The sequence below is a fragment of the Sceloporus occidentalis genome, unplaced genomic scaffold (genome assembly GCF_023333645.1).
Source record: "Sceloporus occidentalis isolate IW3139 unplaced genomic scaffold, rSceOcc1.0.p SCAF_95, whole genome shotgun sequence".
NCBI lineage: Eukaryota > Metazoa > Chordata > Lepidosauria > Squamata > Phrynosomatidae > Sceloporus > Sceloporus occidentalis.
The window spans coordinates 2,027,938-2,044,061 of NW_028317075.1; the positions used below are offsets into that span (position 1 = coordinate 2,027,938).

Below are 16,124 nucleotides of genomic sequence, written 5' to 3' on the forward strand. Positions count from 1 at the left end.
AGCAACAGGGCTTTATAAGTGCAATTGTAATAAAGCTATATTAAATTGTTTCTTCAATGTTTACGGAACATGTAGAAAAAAGTCACAGCCGTAATAATGCAAATGTTTGAACTAGATCTTGAAGCTTTAGTTTGCAACTGAAAAATAGAAACTTGCAGGGTACAGGCATTTATTTTTATTATCGTTACAGTCTACAAAGTAATCCAGAGATATTATTTTATACAACTCAAATACTGTACTGTTTAAGATTAACAGCAACAGTTTTTTATTTGTACTTCTAATTATCTTCTTTGTTATGTACATTCTAGTTCTAATGGATATCACTAGACTTGATGTTCATAAGATGACATCCATAATGCTTTTTTTTCTAGGTCAAACATAATATATTCAGTCTCCATGTATTCCAAATGACCATTAAAGGCAAAACTAAGTTAATGTTCAATAACACTTTTGGTTATACCTACTTTTTGTTACAACGCCCTCCAAGTGGATGATGTTTGGATGGTCAAACTGACCCATGATACTGGCTTCACCCAAAAAGTCCCTTCTCTGTTTATCAGTATATCCAACTTTAAGGGTTTTGATTGCCACAGGAAACTCTCTTTTTCCTGGCAGTTTAATTCGTCCACTGCAAACTTCCCCGAATTCACCTGCACCAACAAAACACCAATAAAATTGTTGAAGTCAGACGTAAGAAAGTATGACAGCTTTAGGAGACATAATATTATACAACTGGATCTTCCAATAGGACATGAGTTTACTCCACCAGGATACCTCTCTAGTATACAAGATCCCTGATGAACAACACTAATTTAAGCATTAGGTGTATTAATGATTTCGATTTTCAGGCCTAATATTTTAACTCTCTGCAATGTTAACAATTGCGCAATATTTGGATACTCAAACAGTTAAATCAGTGGTGTACAACTTGAGGACTGCAAGCAGGTCAGAAATGATGTGTTTCTTTGGCCAAAACAGTAATTGAATTCCTTTATAATTGAGATAACTGCAACTCAAGCTGAGCTATCCAAAAATTATGCTCTGTTTTGTGGCCATCAAGGCCTAGGTTTGTGCACCGCTGTGTTAAATAATTGGGTATTACTATTTAGAACTCACAACCTTTTCCTCATAAAACTCATAGTGAGTGACATCATGCCAATTCCAGCTGTCACCCACATAATAAGAAATATAGTTTCTAGACATGTGCAAACTGGCCAAAAACATTTCCGGCAAATTTTTCGGTTTGGTTTGTGTCACGATCCGGGACGGTCTCGTCCCGAACCGCAGCGGAGCCATTCTCCCGAGTACCCGCGGATAGCGGGTACTCGCCACTTACCTTCCCCGGTGCCCAATCTTCGGTGCCCGCGTCCGGCGGGCACTCGGGGTCTGCTACTCCCCATGCCGCCCCTCCAGAATAGGGAGGAGGAGCACGCACACATACCACGCCCCCTCCCTCTCTCTATGCCTCAGTAGAGATCATGCTGCACGCACAGCTCCACGTCATCAGCTGGGGGCGGGGCTTGGAGAGGCGGCAAGTTTAAAACCTGAGCACTGACACTCATTCAGTGCTCGGTTGTTGTTCCCAGCTGAGCTGTTCCCTGCTGCATATTGAGTTTACTCCTGTTTTGGTTTGTTCCTGGCTACTCTGATATCTCCACTCCTGACCCGGCTTGTCTGATTACCCTCTCGTTGCTGACTCGGCTTGTTCCTGTTTACTCTGATTTCTCCACTCCGGACCTGGCTTGTCTGAGGATCCTCCTGTTGCTGATCCATTGCCTTACTCCTGACTACGTTACCTTCTCCATTCCTGACCCGGCTTGCTCAACTATTCTTTGGACTCTGTCCGAACCGTTCCTGTTGCTACCTTTCCTGCATACTGGATTCCTTACCTGCATTTACCAACAGAAACATTACATAACAACCGAGCCATTATGGAATCCGCAGGTTTGGCTGAGGCTGTGGCCGCACTTACCCAGCAAATGGCCGTGTTTAATCAGTCACTGCAAGATGTTCAAGCAGGACAGCTTCAGATACGCCAGGAGATGCACCAGAGGCAAGGCAGCTCTACCGCTCAAGGCGATCCTTTCTCGGCTCCTTCTATGGCACCTGAATCCATGACTCTGCAAGGAGCATTTGCACCTGAACCTCAAATTCCTATGCCTGAACGTTTCTCCGGTGACCGTAAGAAATACACTACTTTTATGATGTCTTGCCAAATTATGTTTAATTTAAGACCACGTACTTACTCATCGGACTATATAAAGATCCATACGGTTATTGCACTATTGTCAGATGAACCTCAACTTTGGGCTCACCACCTACTTCGTAGTAATAGCTCTATTTTAGAGTCATGGGGCTCCTTCCGCCAAGCTATGGACGCTCTCTATGAGGATCCCTTCCGATCCACTTCCGCTACCAGCACCCTACGGGCACTTAAACAAGGTAAAAGACCTGTGGAGGAGTATATTGCTGAATTTCGTCGGATCTCTATGGAGACATCCTGGAACGAACCTGCACTGCATGATCAATTTCGGTTAGGATTGGCAGAGAATATTAGGGATGAACTGGCCCGCACCAATATACCCAATTCTCTGGATGAGTTTGCTAACCTAGCCATTCAAATTGACCGTAGGCTACGGGAAAGAAAGGCCGAAAGACAAACCACCTCCTTCTCAAATTGGTCGTCCATACGGCAGACAGTCAAGGTAACCCCTAAGGACAATGGGGAGGAACCAATGCAATTGGGCCTCATCAGGGGACCTCTATCAATGGCTGAGAAGGAGCGTCGCCGAAGCCTGGACTTATGCCTGTACTGCGGAGGTAAAGGTCACTACGCCAATGAATGCGGAACCAAGACACGTTCCCCTAAGGGTAAGCAGAACCCTCGGTTTATGCAAACTAACAAGAAAGCATCCTTACACTTCTCCAATCACTTATCCCTTTCAATATCTTTACAGTGGAAAGACGAACCCATCAACCTTTTTGCCATGATTGATTCTGGTGCCAGCAGTAATGTTTTGGATGCTGACCTCATACAACGCCTGGGAATGACCACCAGGGAGAAGACATCACCTATTTTTCTTCAATTGGTAGACGGAAGCCCTTTAAAGACTGGTCCTATTACTAAAGAGACTGTACCTTTATGTATGCGTATTAGTCCTACTCATATGGAGGAGATTATATTTGATGTGGTGCCTTCTCCTGTTTTTCCAGTCATATTGGGTCTACCCTGGTTAAGGACTCATAATCCTGTTATCAACTGGGAGACCGGTGCTGTACGGTTCACCTCTAATAAATGCTCACAACACAATCAACCCTCTTTGTCTCTTAATGTGGCTCATGACTTTAGTTCACTGCCTATACCTAAGATACCACCTCAATACTCAAGATTTTCTGATGTGTTTGAGAAAAAAGGAGCTAACGAACTACCTCCCCATAGGGAGTATGATTGTCCGATAGAATTGTTCTCCGGTGCTCCTATTCCTTTTGGTCGCATCTATCCAATGTCTGAACCGGAACTAGTTACGCTCAAGAACTATATCGACGAGAATCTGGCCAAGGGATTTATAAGACCCTCTACATCACCTGCCGGAGCAGGTATTTTCTTTGTTGCTAAAAAAGATGGTGGCCTTCGCCCCTGCGTGGACTATCGCGAGATCAACAATATAACCATCAAGAACCGTTACCCTTTACCTCTAATATCTGAACTTATGGAACGCGTTCGCTCTGCCTCTGTGTTTACCAAAATCGATTTACGAGGAGCCTACAACCTGGTCAGGATTAAGGAGGGACACGAGTGGAAGACTGCGTTTAGATCACGATATGGTCACTTTGAGTATTTGGTGATGCCTTTTGGATTATGTAATGCTCCTGCTACCTTCCAACATTTTATGAACGATGTATTCAGAGACATGTTGGATCAATTTGTCGTTATCTACCTGGATGATATTTTAATTTACTCAGAATCTTTACCGGCCCATCGAGAACATGTATCCAAGGTATTGATGCGTCTCAGAGAGAACCGATTATATGCCAAACTTGAGAAATGCGTTTTCGAGACCCAATCAGTGGAATTTTTAGGTTTTATTTTGTCTCCTACAAGGGTCGAGATGGATCCAAAAAAGATAACCACGCTCCTTCAATGGCCCCCTCCTACAGACAGGAGAGGAGTTCAAAGATTTGTGGGTTTCGCTAATTTCTACAGAAAGTTCATCAGAAACTTCTCTAAAGTCATTCAACCAATCACATCACTCACGTCCATCAAAAGGAGGTTCGTTTGGACTGAATCTGCACAAAGAGCATTTGAGTTTCTAAAGGAGAGATTCACTTCGGCACCCATATTGATTCTTCCGGTACCACAACGACCATATGTACTCGAGGTAGATGCGTCTGATTCTGCGATAGGAGCAATCCTCTCCCAAAGAGATGAGTCAGACAACCAACTTCACCCAGTCGGATTCTTCTCTCGTACACTTAACCCTGCGGAAAGAAACTACGGGGTAGGGGAGAGAGAGATGCTGGCTTTGAAACTGGCACTGGAGGAGTGGCGACATTTATTGGAGGGTACTCTTCATCCCATCACTGTTTACACGGATCATAAGAACATGGAGTTTTTTAAGACTGCCAGACGCCTGCAACCCAGACTTGCCAGATGGTCTTTGTTCTTCTCCCGCTTCCAGTTACACATTACATATAGACCAGGTTCCCGTAATACGAAGGCTGATTCGTTATCCCGTATGTTCGAGAGACCCACATTACCCTCCCATGACGAGAACACTGTATTACAATCAGGACATTTTCTAACGCTAACACGTTCTCTATGGGATGAACTTCGTTCTCTCTCCTCCCACCTAAATCCATCTGATTTCCCTCAACTACAGTGCCGAGGAGGGTTGTACTATCACAAAGATGCAATTTACACTCCTCCTGAAATACGTCTTACGATATTGCAACATTTTCATGATACCCCTGCAGCTGGACACGGGGGCATCACACAGACTATTGACCTAATTCAAAGAACCTTCTGGTGGCCTGATCTCAAGGAAGACGTTTTTAAGTTTATACGATCCTGCAATATATGTGCTCGTTCCAAGGGTTCTCACCATAAGCCTGCAGGTTTTTTGTGTCCTCTGCCAGTACCGGTGCGGCCATGGTCCGACATTTCCATGGATTTTATCACGGATTTACCTGAATCTAATCAACACACCACTCTTATGGTGGTCGTCGACAGATTTTCGAAGATGGCTCATTTTATTCCTGCAAGACACTTACCCACATCTGAAGAAACAGCTACCTTTTTTGTGAAAGAAATTTTTCGTCTTCATGGTCTACCTGAAAATATTGTTTCTGATCGAGGAACACAGTTCACGTCACGAGTCTGGAAGGCTTTTTGCGAGGAATTACACATACAGCGTTCTTTATCTACTTCATTTCACCCTCAGAGCAACGGACAGACAGAACGAACGAACCAAACTTTAGAACAATATCTCCGTTGCTTCACGTCTCACCTACAAGACGACTGGTATCAACTCTTACCACTGGCAGAATTTGCCTACAATAACCATATTCATTCCTCGATACAGATGTCCCCCTTCTTTTCTAACTATGGCTTCCACCCTTCCATGCTTCCTGGCTCCCCCATCTCCAGTGCAGTTCCTGCTGTAACCAATCAGATCTCGAGGATGACTAATATTTATCGGGACTTACGTACCACCCTTATCAAATCTCAACAACGTTACAAATTCCAGTCGGATAGACACCGTAGTGTCACACCTGCATACAAACCTGGGGACAAGGTATGGTTATCCACTAATCACCTCAAATTAAGTTGTCCCTCCAGAAAACTAGGACCCAGGTTCGTGGGTCCCTACACAATCCTACGAATCATCTCTCCCGTGGCAGTTGAACTAACGCTCCCCCCTTCTATGCGGATTCACCCAGTATTCCACGTATCCCTTGTGAAACCATGGATTGAGAATCCTTTTCCAGGTAGACACCCAGATCCTCCTGCTCCCATCGTCGTCGACGAATCTGAGGAATATGAGGTTGAGCAGATTATGGACTCCAGAAGATACAGGGGTCGTCTCCAGTACCTCATAAAATGGAATGGATACGAAGTGAATGAAAATTCTTGGGAGGATGCCAGGGAAGTACATGCCGATGAATTAGTACAGGACTTTCATTCCCTTCATCCTCACTAACCAGGTCCTTTGAGAGCCCGGAGGTCTCTCTTTAGGGGGGGAGACTGTCACGATCCGGGACGGTCTCGTCCCGAACCGCAGCGGAGCCATTCTCCCGAGTACCCGCGGATAGCGGGTACTCGCCACTTACCTTCCCCGGTGCCCAATCTTCGGTGCCCGCGTCCGGCGGGCACTCGGGGTCTGCTACTCCCCATGCCGCCCCTCCAGAATAGGGAGGAGGAGCACGCACACATACCACGCCCCCTCCCTCTCTCTATGCCTCAGTAGAGATCATGCTGCACGCACAGCTCCACGTCATCAGCTGGGGGCGGGGCTTGGAGAGGCGGCAAGTTTAAAACCTGAGCACTGACACTCATTCAGTGCTCGGTTGTTGTTCCCAGCTGAGCTGTTCCCTGCTGCATATTGAGTTTACTCCTGTTTTGGTTTGTTCCTGGCTACTCTGATATCTCCACTCCTGACCCGGCTTGTCTGATTACCCTCTCGTTGCTGACTCGGCTTGTTCCTGTTTACTCTGATTTCTCCACTCCGGACCTGGCTTGTCTGAGGATCCTCCTGTTGCTGATCCATTGCCTTACTCCTGACTACGTTACCTTCTCCATTCCTGACCCGGCTTGCTCAACTATTCTTTGGACTCTGTCCGAACCGTTCCTGTTGCTACCTTTCCTGCATACTGGATTCCTTACCTGCATTTACCAACAGAAACATTACAGTTTGGCCCATTCGTTTTCAGGCAACACATTTTTGTTCCGCAGAGGCATTTTTAATGTAGGAACAAAATTTGTTGCCCGCATTCTCTCTCGCTCACTCTAATTCACTCTGCTGACCACCTCCGCATCTTCTTCTTCATCTTTTCTCTTCAATTTCCTACCTTCATTCTTCTATGTTTGTCTGCATCTCCGCGGACATTACCCAGCAGTAACTTCCGCCAAAGCGACAGCGCTTTCAGTGATGTCCTCTCCCCGATTGAAGATGAGGAAGAAGACGTAAAAGAAGGTGCAGAAGTGTTCATCAGCGAACATAGGGAAACATGTAGCGAGTGTGAGAGAGTGAGTGAGAGTGTGATTCAATGTGGACTTTTTTTTGGATGTAAATTTTGAACTTTGCTTTGTTTTTGTCTGATGTGTGGGGGGGTCTGCCCTCATTTTTGTAGCTTTGTATGAATCTACCGAATTTACCAAATTTCTGTAAATTTGCAATTTGTACAAATCCGAATTCACAAGTCTAATAGTTTCTATAATGACAGCAATAACTGTAATTCAAGAAATGACAAACATTTAGTAAACTTAAAGATTTAACATTATTTCATAATATTCCATACCTGCTCCAATAACTCGTTCGATGGTTATGCAAGAGGCATCAATCTCCTTAGCAAATTCATGTACTGCTTGGGTTGGATCCTCGTAGGTATGAGGATCAATATATGTCTTTATTCCCGGTAGCTTAACTGCAGAGTATAAAGATCATATTAGGTATGACACTATATAGGTAACCAATAAAAAGCATGTGCAATAATAAATATGTCTACGGTTTAAAACCTAATGTTAATTAAGCTAAACCAATAGGGTGTTTTAAAATTACAAATGCGGGATAGATGTTTAATTAAGTTTACAAAAATTGTAAGTAGAATTATTTAAAGATTGTAAATAGTACAGTGTGATCATTGTATGCCCTTTTTATTAAAACAATAACATATATATATTTTAAATGTATTCATATTTTTAACAAAATACATATATATTATTCATAATCAACGTATAAAGCAAGTTTCCTTAACAACTGTGCATTCTTTACTGAGCCGATCAAAAGAGCTAAACATATCAAACACTTTATTTAGACAAATGACTGGTAGACTGGTTAACAGATGCATGGGCCAGGTAGCCTGGTGGCTCACAGGTGCCAGTGTCTATGGCACAGCTTGTGAAATGGCTATACCATCAATTGCCAAGTTGCGAGGCCTGTTATTTTCCTACTCCTTATTTACAATGAGGAAGAATGATGCTGTTGGCATTTATTGTGCCAAATACAGTTATATATAAATCAGACTGACAATCAGTAGCAGTGGACTCAAAAACTTAACAGCATGACACATTCCATGATGAACTGCACTGAGCTAGTCATGGAATGTATCAGTTGAGTTGGTTGGAAGTGATGTGCATTAAGTCTTTGCAAATCTGTCTGTAAAGTTAGTGGTTTTCAAGTATGACAGTCCTTCTAAGTTTAATGAGTTCTGGTCTCCTCCTGGAGTTGAATTGGAACGCATTTTTAACTGGACCTAGCCTTCTGTGATAGAAACTCACTATGACTTGAAGTCACTTTAACTGCAGTCGAGCTGAGAGTTAAGATGATTTTGTGAATGGATAAGTTACTCATTTTGAGCCTGTTTGTAATCATTTGAGAACTACTTTAAATATTCTACTTACTGTGACCGTTGTGAAAATGCAACTTTTCCTCATCAGGATCTTGTTTAGCTTTACTGTAACCGCATCGCCTAAAAAAAAAAAAGATTGAGTCATTAGAGTAAGAATTTCCTTCACATATCTGATGTATTTTCTTCAGTCTAAATAGCATGGTAAAAACCTTTTTTGCCACAAAACAGATTTTAAATTCAAGGTCTCTGTAGAAGGAACATTAGAGAATGTTTGTTACATCGTAGGACGATTTTTCTCAAGTGGCACATTTTTCTCCCTTTTTGTTGTGAAGAGACTTCTTGGTTCTTTGGATAAAGGAGGTCAAAATACATTTCTTTATTCAGTCATTAATATTTGCTCTTGGGCAGGGTTACAGCAGATGATTCAGTCCAGGAATCAAATAATATTTTTATTTTTTTTAAAAACTGTTATGTTTGAAATAATACATGTTCCGGATAGCCTTATATTCCTAAACGCATACAATGATGAAAAGTCTGCATACTTGATCTGAGAATGACCTAAGAGAAGAAGGAATCCTTTTGAGATCTGGGGCAACCTTGAGTGTGCAATGTTAAAATGTAATTAATCTATCTATAATAATGACACAGGTATGCTGGATTATAATGATCACAGTTTTATGAAAACACTGGGACAAGATAATTGGCTATGTATCTAACAAATATAACCATATTATTTCTAACATAACATCGTCAAATTGGTAGCCTGAACTGGCTAACTGAATATATTCCCCGCAAATTATGATATGCGGTCCTTGAGATTGCTGACATGATATGCGTAATATTGATCTTGCTGGGTGGCTAACGCCATAACCTCTACTGCACAGTAGCCACTGTGCTACCCACTATGGTCCCCGATCCATTGAGAGTCCTGTAGGTAGCTACTTTGCTAGGGCCAAAAAAGTTAGCTGTACCTCAGGCAGCAAACCCCTGCGCTGATGTCAGACCTCAAGGACCCTCGTCACAGGCACTTAGATTAAACTAAAGGAGAAAATGGAGGGGGGGGGCACATTATCCAAAAAAGGTACCTTTCTAGTGCTTCCTTTTAAAGCCTAGTATGACCTCACTTACAAGCTTCTCCCTCTCATATGCCACTCAAGACTTAAAGAAATCAAACCTGTATACTATATATATACAGGGCCGGCCCGACAATGGAGCCAAGTAGGGCAACCGCTCCAGGTGGCACTTTTGAAGGGGCGGCACTTTGCCGCCCCAAGCCCTTTTTTTAAAAAAAAAAGCGAAAGAGAGAAAGGGGCGCCGAGTGGTTTTCGCTTACCAAGCTGTCAGTACCCGCTCGGCGCCCCTCTCTCTCCTCTGAAGCGGCGAGTCTCCCTGTTCGGTCTCGGTGCCGGCTTGTAATGCTGAGTTCCGGCGCTCAGCATTACAAGCCGGCACCGAGACCGAACAGGGAGACTCGCCGCAGGACTGCTAAAAGGTAAGTACAAGGGGGGGGGAGAGGAAGGGTAGATAATGGGGGGGGCGGCAGGGACGGAGGGAAAAGCAATCTGGAAAGCAATCATTTTATCAATGTTTACTGCCAGGGCTGTTAGCCCTTCTATTAATGCTGAATTCCAGGGCCTTCTATTTGTGTAGCACTACAATGCATGGACCAATTCTGAAGTTCTGTTGAAGGGACCCAGATACACATCTTTTATTTATTCCTTAATTATGATGTGAGATGTAGCAGCATATTTTGATTGGTACTAAATGAAAACTTGTATAGCATATACTGGTGCATGTAAAAAAAAAATGGAAGCGTCATTATATTAAGTAAAAAGGGTAAATAGACATAAAATAGAATATATAACTGCCACAAAATACAGCACCTTTCCAGAACAAACAAAATGTCAGCTCTGTGCCCTTATCACGTAGATACTTGAAACTTTGGTGGAAGGATCCCATGGCTTTGTTCTGAGATACAGGTCTAACCTTTTATATTTTCTACAAAACAAAATAAACTAACGCTGCACTGACATGCATTGAAATGCACAGATCATAAAATGATCTGTGAATAATGTTGACAGATATGACATATATCAGGGGCTTCTGCACTGAATCCAAGAACCCGTCATTATATAAAAAAGGAATGTCTTTTCTATTGGGATACAGGAGATGCTTAAACAAGCAGGGCATATTCTTCTGTCATCGCTAAATGGTTCCTCCTTTATTATCTTATGCAAGGCAGTAGACAGAGCTGTTAGCCCTCATATCTCTTGAACTCTTTAATTATATACAGTAGCATAAACAATGAATTACAGAAAACTTTAATTCATATTAGGTGGCAACCCATGGGAGAAATTTTGCAAGGTTAAAATGGAGCATTTAAGTCCTACTATCAAAGAAAAACGGGACTCTTCTAATATTCCCTGGACAAGCTGTTCCCTGGATATTTCCTGAATTTATAGATTTTTTTCTTGTAAAATTCTCCATACATAGCAGTTTGTGGACAAATGTTCCAGTTTAGTGTTCATAAATCAACTTACATGTTGCATATTCTTGCCATTAAAATCTAATATATTATAAAAAAAAATATACAAATAATAAAAATAATCTATTAAGATATAATATATATATATATATATGCTTGCATAAAATAATTATATATTTTATCTACTATTTAGCTATACCATTTAGCAATGTAATAGACCTGTAAAAAGTGCAATATTCCCCCAGAGCTAATAGTGTTAGAGGCTATGCAAGCAAAATACTTAATATACAAACCTATTTAAACTGTATGAATATGTAATTAGGGGTAAATCATTAGTGCCCGTGTTTTCTTGCAAGTTAGTTACCAAGTACCAGTATTATATGCAAATACATGTATGCTATGACTTGATTCGGGTCTAATTATCTAGGGACCTTCTAGAAAGCCAGATGAATTATTCTTTACGCATATAGGTAAAGCCAATCAAAAATGACTGTGGAGTATATCTTGGAACTTTACGAAGCAGAGGCTTCTATAGACAACAATGGGAAATTATTAATTATCTAATTAAAATTCCTCCATTCACTTGGTTTGTGTTTGACCTTTATACCAAGATCGAACCAGTGATGCCATAGATCATTATAATTCATTCAATCTTTTGAGGAGACTAAAGCTTTGTAATAAATGTACGAATATAATTATAATTATTTTACACTTAGAAGAGCATATGTTGTTTTTTAATCTTTGTTGATCCACAATGAGGCTAGGGTAAGTAACTTTAAAACAGAATTGCCTAATTCCGATTTTCTTGTGCATTCGTCTTCGGGCGAACATGAAAACGAACACGAAGAGTTTGTTTTCGTATTCGGTCCGAAGACACGCCGAAGAGAAGACGGTGGTGGTAAAACGTAGGCGAAGACGAAGACACACACCACGAAGATCTTAGTCTTCGTCTACCATTCCCCCCCCCTTCTAACTTACCTTGCCTTTGCGGCATCGCGGCAGTTCCCGGAAGTGGAAATCCGCAGGTTCGCCCTCACGGGTTAAAGGGCAGTGCGAATGAGCCTATTGGTCGCCTACAGGGACCTCCTCTGGCATCAACCAGAGGTGACCAATAGGCTCACTCGCACGGTCTTTGTAAGTTAACCCCTGACAGCGAATCTATGGATTTCCAGTGGCATCTGCAGGGTAAGTTGCAGCATTGGGACTTTATTGGTCGCTCGTACGGACATTTAACTAATTGAACAGGGAGGGAGACCAGTGGGATGTGCCGGGTAAATTATGGCACCAGGAGTTTAACAGTCTGTACGAGAGACCCTATTGGTCGCCAGCAGGGGGCTCGTCTGCCATCAACCAATGGCAGACGAGCCCCCTGCTGACGACCAATAGAGTTGCTCATACGTACATTTAAACTCCTGGTGCCAGAGCTGCGTTACCCCCGTATTAACCCTTTAACCGGAAAAAACAAAGAAAAAACGAACACGAAGAATGTCCACGAATATTCGCCCGAAGAGAAGACAGGAACAGGCAAATATTTGCGGAATACGAAGATTTTTTTCCCCCCGAAGACGAGCACGAAGACGAACACGAAGAGCCCCCTGGTGCCCAAATCTAGTCTATACATTCTGGTGACGATGTTTGCTTTTTTTCCACAAGTTAATAAAGAGTTAGTTTTTGAGGAATATGCATAATGAGCATTCAAGCAAAAGAGTTTACACTAGTACACAACAATAACCATTCCACTAGGTACGGACTTTAACGGAGTCTCCAGTGTCCCAGACATTTTAACAAAACATTCATATTAAAGTACTTTGTAAATCTTTAAACATGAAAATAAAATAAAGTTTAGCTGTAGATCCCAATCTGATCCATGGTCTGACAATTCTTGAAGCAGCCTATTGGTGGCAAGAAAGATGTGCCCCTGCAACACTGGCCGAGCCAGCACTGGTGCTAACCGGCGGTAGTATGTTACATGTCAGGTGATATGTTTAGCTGGACACTACATAAGTTATACACTTTAAAATTCCCTTCACTGGGGTTTACCATGTAATAAGATAGTGAGAATAATTCACAAAAAATATCCTAATGTTAATTAAAATGAAGTAAATTATTGTTTGTGTAGGTATTGACACATCCAACCAAGCATTTGTTACCCCTGCCCTATTCAAGCTCTTTGTTTTCCTTCTTTTATCATAAATTTAAACCTTAACAAAAGTATGAATGAAAGAGCAGAGTGAAAGAAGTTGCGCAGGTAGGTAAATGTTAAAAACCCAAATATGTTATCTCATTTCAGCTTCTGCACCAAAACACAATCCTACATACCTTCCACTGAGAAGAAAACCGACAACACCGGCCAGCAGAATAACCCCCACAGTGACCGAAACAGCAATTATAGGTATTTGGCTTTGATCACCGGTTGCAGCAAATGCTGAGTAGATAAACAGAAAATAGAGATTATGGATTCAATAACCAACACACAGGAGGCTTCTGAGTTTCTTTCTGTGGCTCTGCAAATTTAGCAAACTGTTGGGATTAAGATATTGCATCGACTGCAAGAACCTGATTGATTATCCTAAATGCACTTGTGTAGTATGATACAGCTGATAACTAATAAGCTGTCTGGCTATATCAAAATATTTTTATACATAGCATGCATTGCTATGCATTGCATTCCATCCATCATTAAAGAAATCAATATTAATCTTATAGATTTTTTTTCTATCTGCTATTTTTATATTTACATCTATCACTTATATATAAACCAAAAATCCCCTTTTAATGTTATTTTATCTGTATTATATATATATATATATGAATTTACTAAATTGCTTTCGTTAAATTACAGTTACATATATGGTTGAATTTTTAAGAAAAAAGTTGAGAACACTGAAGTACCGTATTTGCTCGATTATAAGACAAGGTTTTTTCCAGAGCAAATGCTCTGAAAAATACCCCTCGTCTTATAATCGAGGTCGTCTTCTAATCAGACCTCATTCTGCTGGGGCCATGCTGCTTACCGGGCTTTGATCGCGAGCAGCGTCTCTGCTATTAGCAGCAGGAGAACAGGAAGCTAGCACAGTCCTCACATAATCTACCTCCCCCCTCCTTCCTCTGGGGGCGGGGCCAGAGAAGTTGCTCGCACAGCCGGCCCCTGCAGAAGTCTGCGAGTGGGAGATCTGCAGTTCAGGAAACGTGGTGGGGTGGGGAGGATTTGAGCGTGTGTGTATGTGTGATTAATGGAATGAATGAGTATTTAAATGTTTGTGAATGAGTGTGTGTGATAGCATGGATGTGTAAGGGGGGTGGTGGTGGTAGCATGGCATAGGGAGGCTGTAATCACACTTCTAACATCCCCAGGTTCCAGCATGTACTGGCTGCCTTGGCTTGATAGGAGTGTGATTGCTGTTAGCAGTATATAGATATATATATATCTCCAGAAATGCATTTTAACCCCCTATATGCCACTCAGCCCCATGATATGCCTTTTAACCCCCTATATGCCAGAGTGGCATATAGGGGTATAAGGCATATCATGGGGCAGAGGGGCATATAGGGGGTTAAAAGGCATATCATGGGGCACAGTGGCATATAGGAGGGTATAAGACATTTCTGATATGCCTTTTAACCCCCTATATGCCCCTCTGCCCCATGATATGCCTTTTAACCCCCTATATGCCAGAGTGGCATATAGGGGTATAAGGCATATCATGGGGCAGAGGGGCATATAGGGGGTTAAAAGGCACATCATGGGGCAGAGTGGCAAATAGGGGGTATAAGGCATTTTTGGGGGCAGAGTGGCAAGCCTGGGGGCAGATGTGCATAATTGGGGGGGGGGGCAGGTTGGCAAATAAAAGGAAATAAAAAATATATTTTTCTCAATCATAGCTTTTATTAAATATGAAAATTAGTTTACATGAATTAATATTTACTAGTAAAACTTTTTTCCTATAGGGTAGTCTTATATTCAGGCTTTTTGTTTTTTTCCTAAATTAATATTTTGATTTTGGGGGGTCGTCTTATAATCAGGGTCGTCTTATAATCGAGCAAATACGGTATATCATGTTTAACCTTGCTTTTGACAGAAGAAAGCAAAAAACCCCACTTTGAAGTGATTTCCAGTTGTGTCTCAAATCCTAATTGATTTCTCCCTGGACCAACAAGGTATAACTAATCATCAATTTATAAACCACTATATACCTGTATAATTTTCTTTGCAAAAATCCCATCCAAATGCAAATAATTTATTATATATTTTGGGGTATTAGGGGGACATTATAAAATGTTTCCTATAAACCAAGGACAGATAAATAAGTACTACCCACAACTGGGTTAGAACAGGTAAGAAACCAAGGGCCAATATATTATTAAGCCCATCTGAGTGACTAACACAAAGTTTCCCGACTTAATACACTAGTTCCACAGAGAGGAAGTGTACGAATGACAGTCCCGTTACAGTATTGATTTGCTGAGTCTTTCTGGTAACTATTACATGGATATGAGATGACAGTAATTAAAATGACTTACACACTGGGCTGGTTTCAAACTCAAATCTCCGACTGAAGGTTCCATACCCAGCAGCAGTGCGAGCTCGTATTTGGAATATATAGGAGGATGCAGGCTTTAACCCTTCTGCTGTGATATCTGTCTCCTTTGACTTGATGATTGTGTAGCTTGTTTCTTGGTCCTTGTTAAAGAAAAAAAAAAGAACATCAAGAACATGAAACCAATACAAGGACAAATAGACAAATCGGTCAAAGATCTTGTGGGATATTTAATCGTTCAATTATAAATTCTACAATTTAGCATCGGCTTCTTCCCAGACTTACCATTAATGTCCAATGGAGGATAAGGTCTGATGCATGGAGAAGATCACCAGATGGGTAAACACTGATGCCCTTCAACTAACATCCTGACAAAGCTCTTAAAAGTCCGGCTACTTTGGTGAAATTAACACTTTTACAACATTTAATACATTAGTCGTAAAACTTAGGAATGCCCAAACCCTTGAAATATTTCTGTAATCATGACAGATTTAAGACAGATTTAGCATTATTCTTATTTTTTAGGGAATGCA

General features: G+C 41.6%; 1 protein-coding gene across 3 annotated transcripts in view; it reads right to left on the reverse strand.

Moving 5' to 3' along the window:
• The window catches only part of LOC149284317 (ephrin type-A receptor 5), a 127,138-nt gene that overhangs the window by 12,660 nt on the left and 98,354 nt on the right, over positions 1–16,124 (reverse strand). For 2 of the 3 annotated variants that reach the window (XM_089496869.1, XM_089496868.1), the window contains exons 6-10: positions 15,575–15,734; positions 13,373–13,478; positions 8,621–8,688; positions 7,519–7,644; positions 465–650 (exon numbers count right to left, since the gene is read on the reverse strand). In XM_089496869.1, the coding sequence (XP_089352995.1) occupies positions 465–650; positions 7,519–7,644; positions 8,621–8,688; positions 13,373–13,478; positions 15,575–15,734 (646 nt within the window). The remainder of the gene's footprint in view (positions 1–464; positions 651–7,518; positions 7,645–8,620; positions 8,689–13,372; positions 13,479–15,574; positions 15,735–16,124) is intronic. The other variant, XM_089496870.1, reaches the window with a different exon arrangement.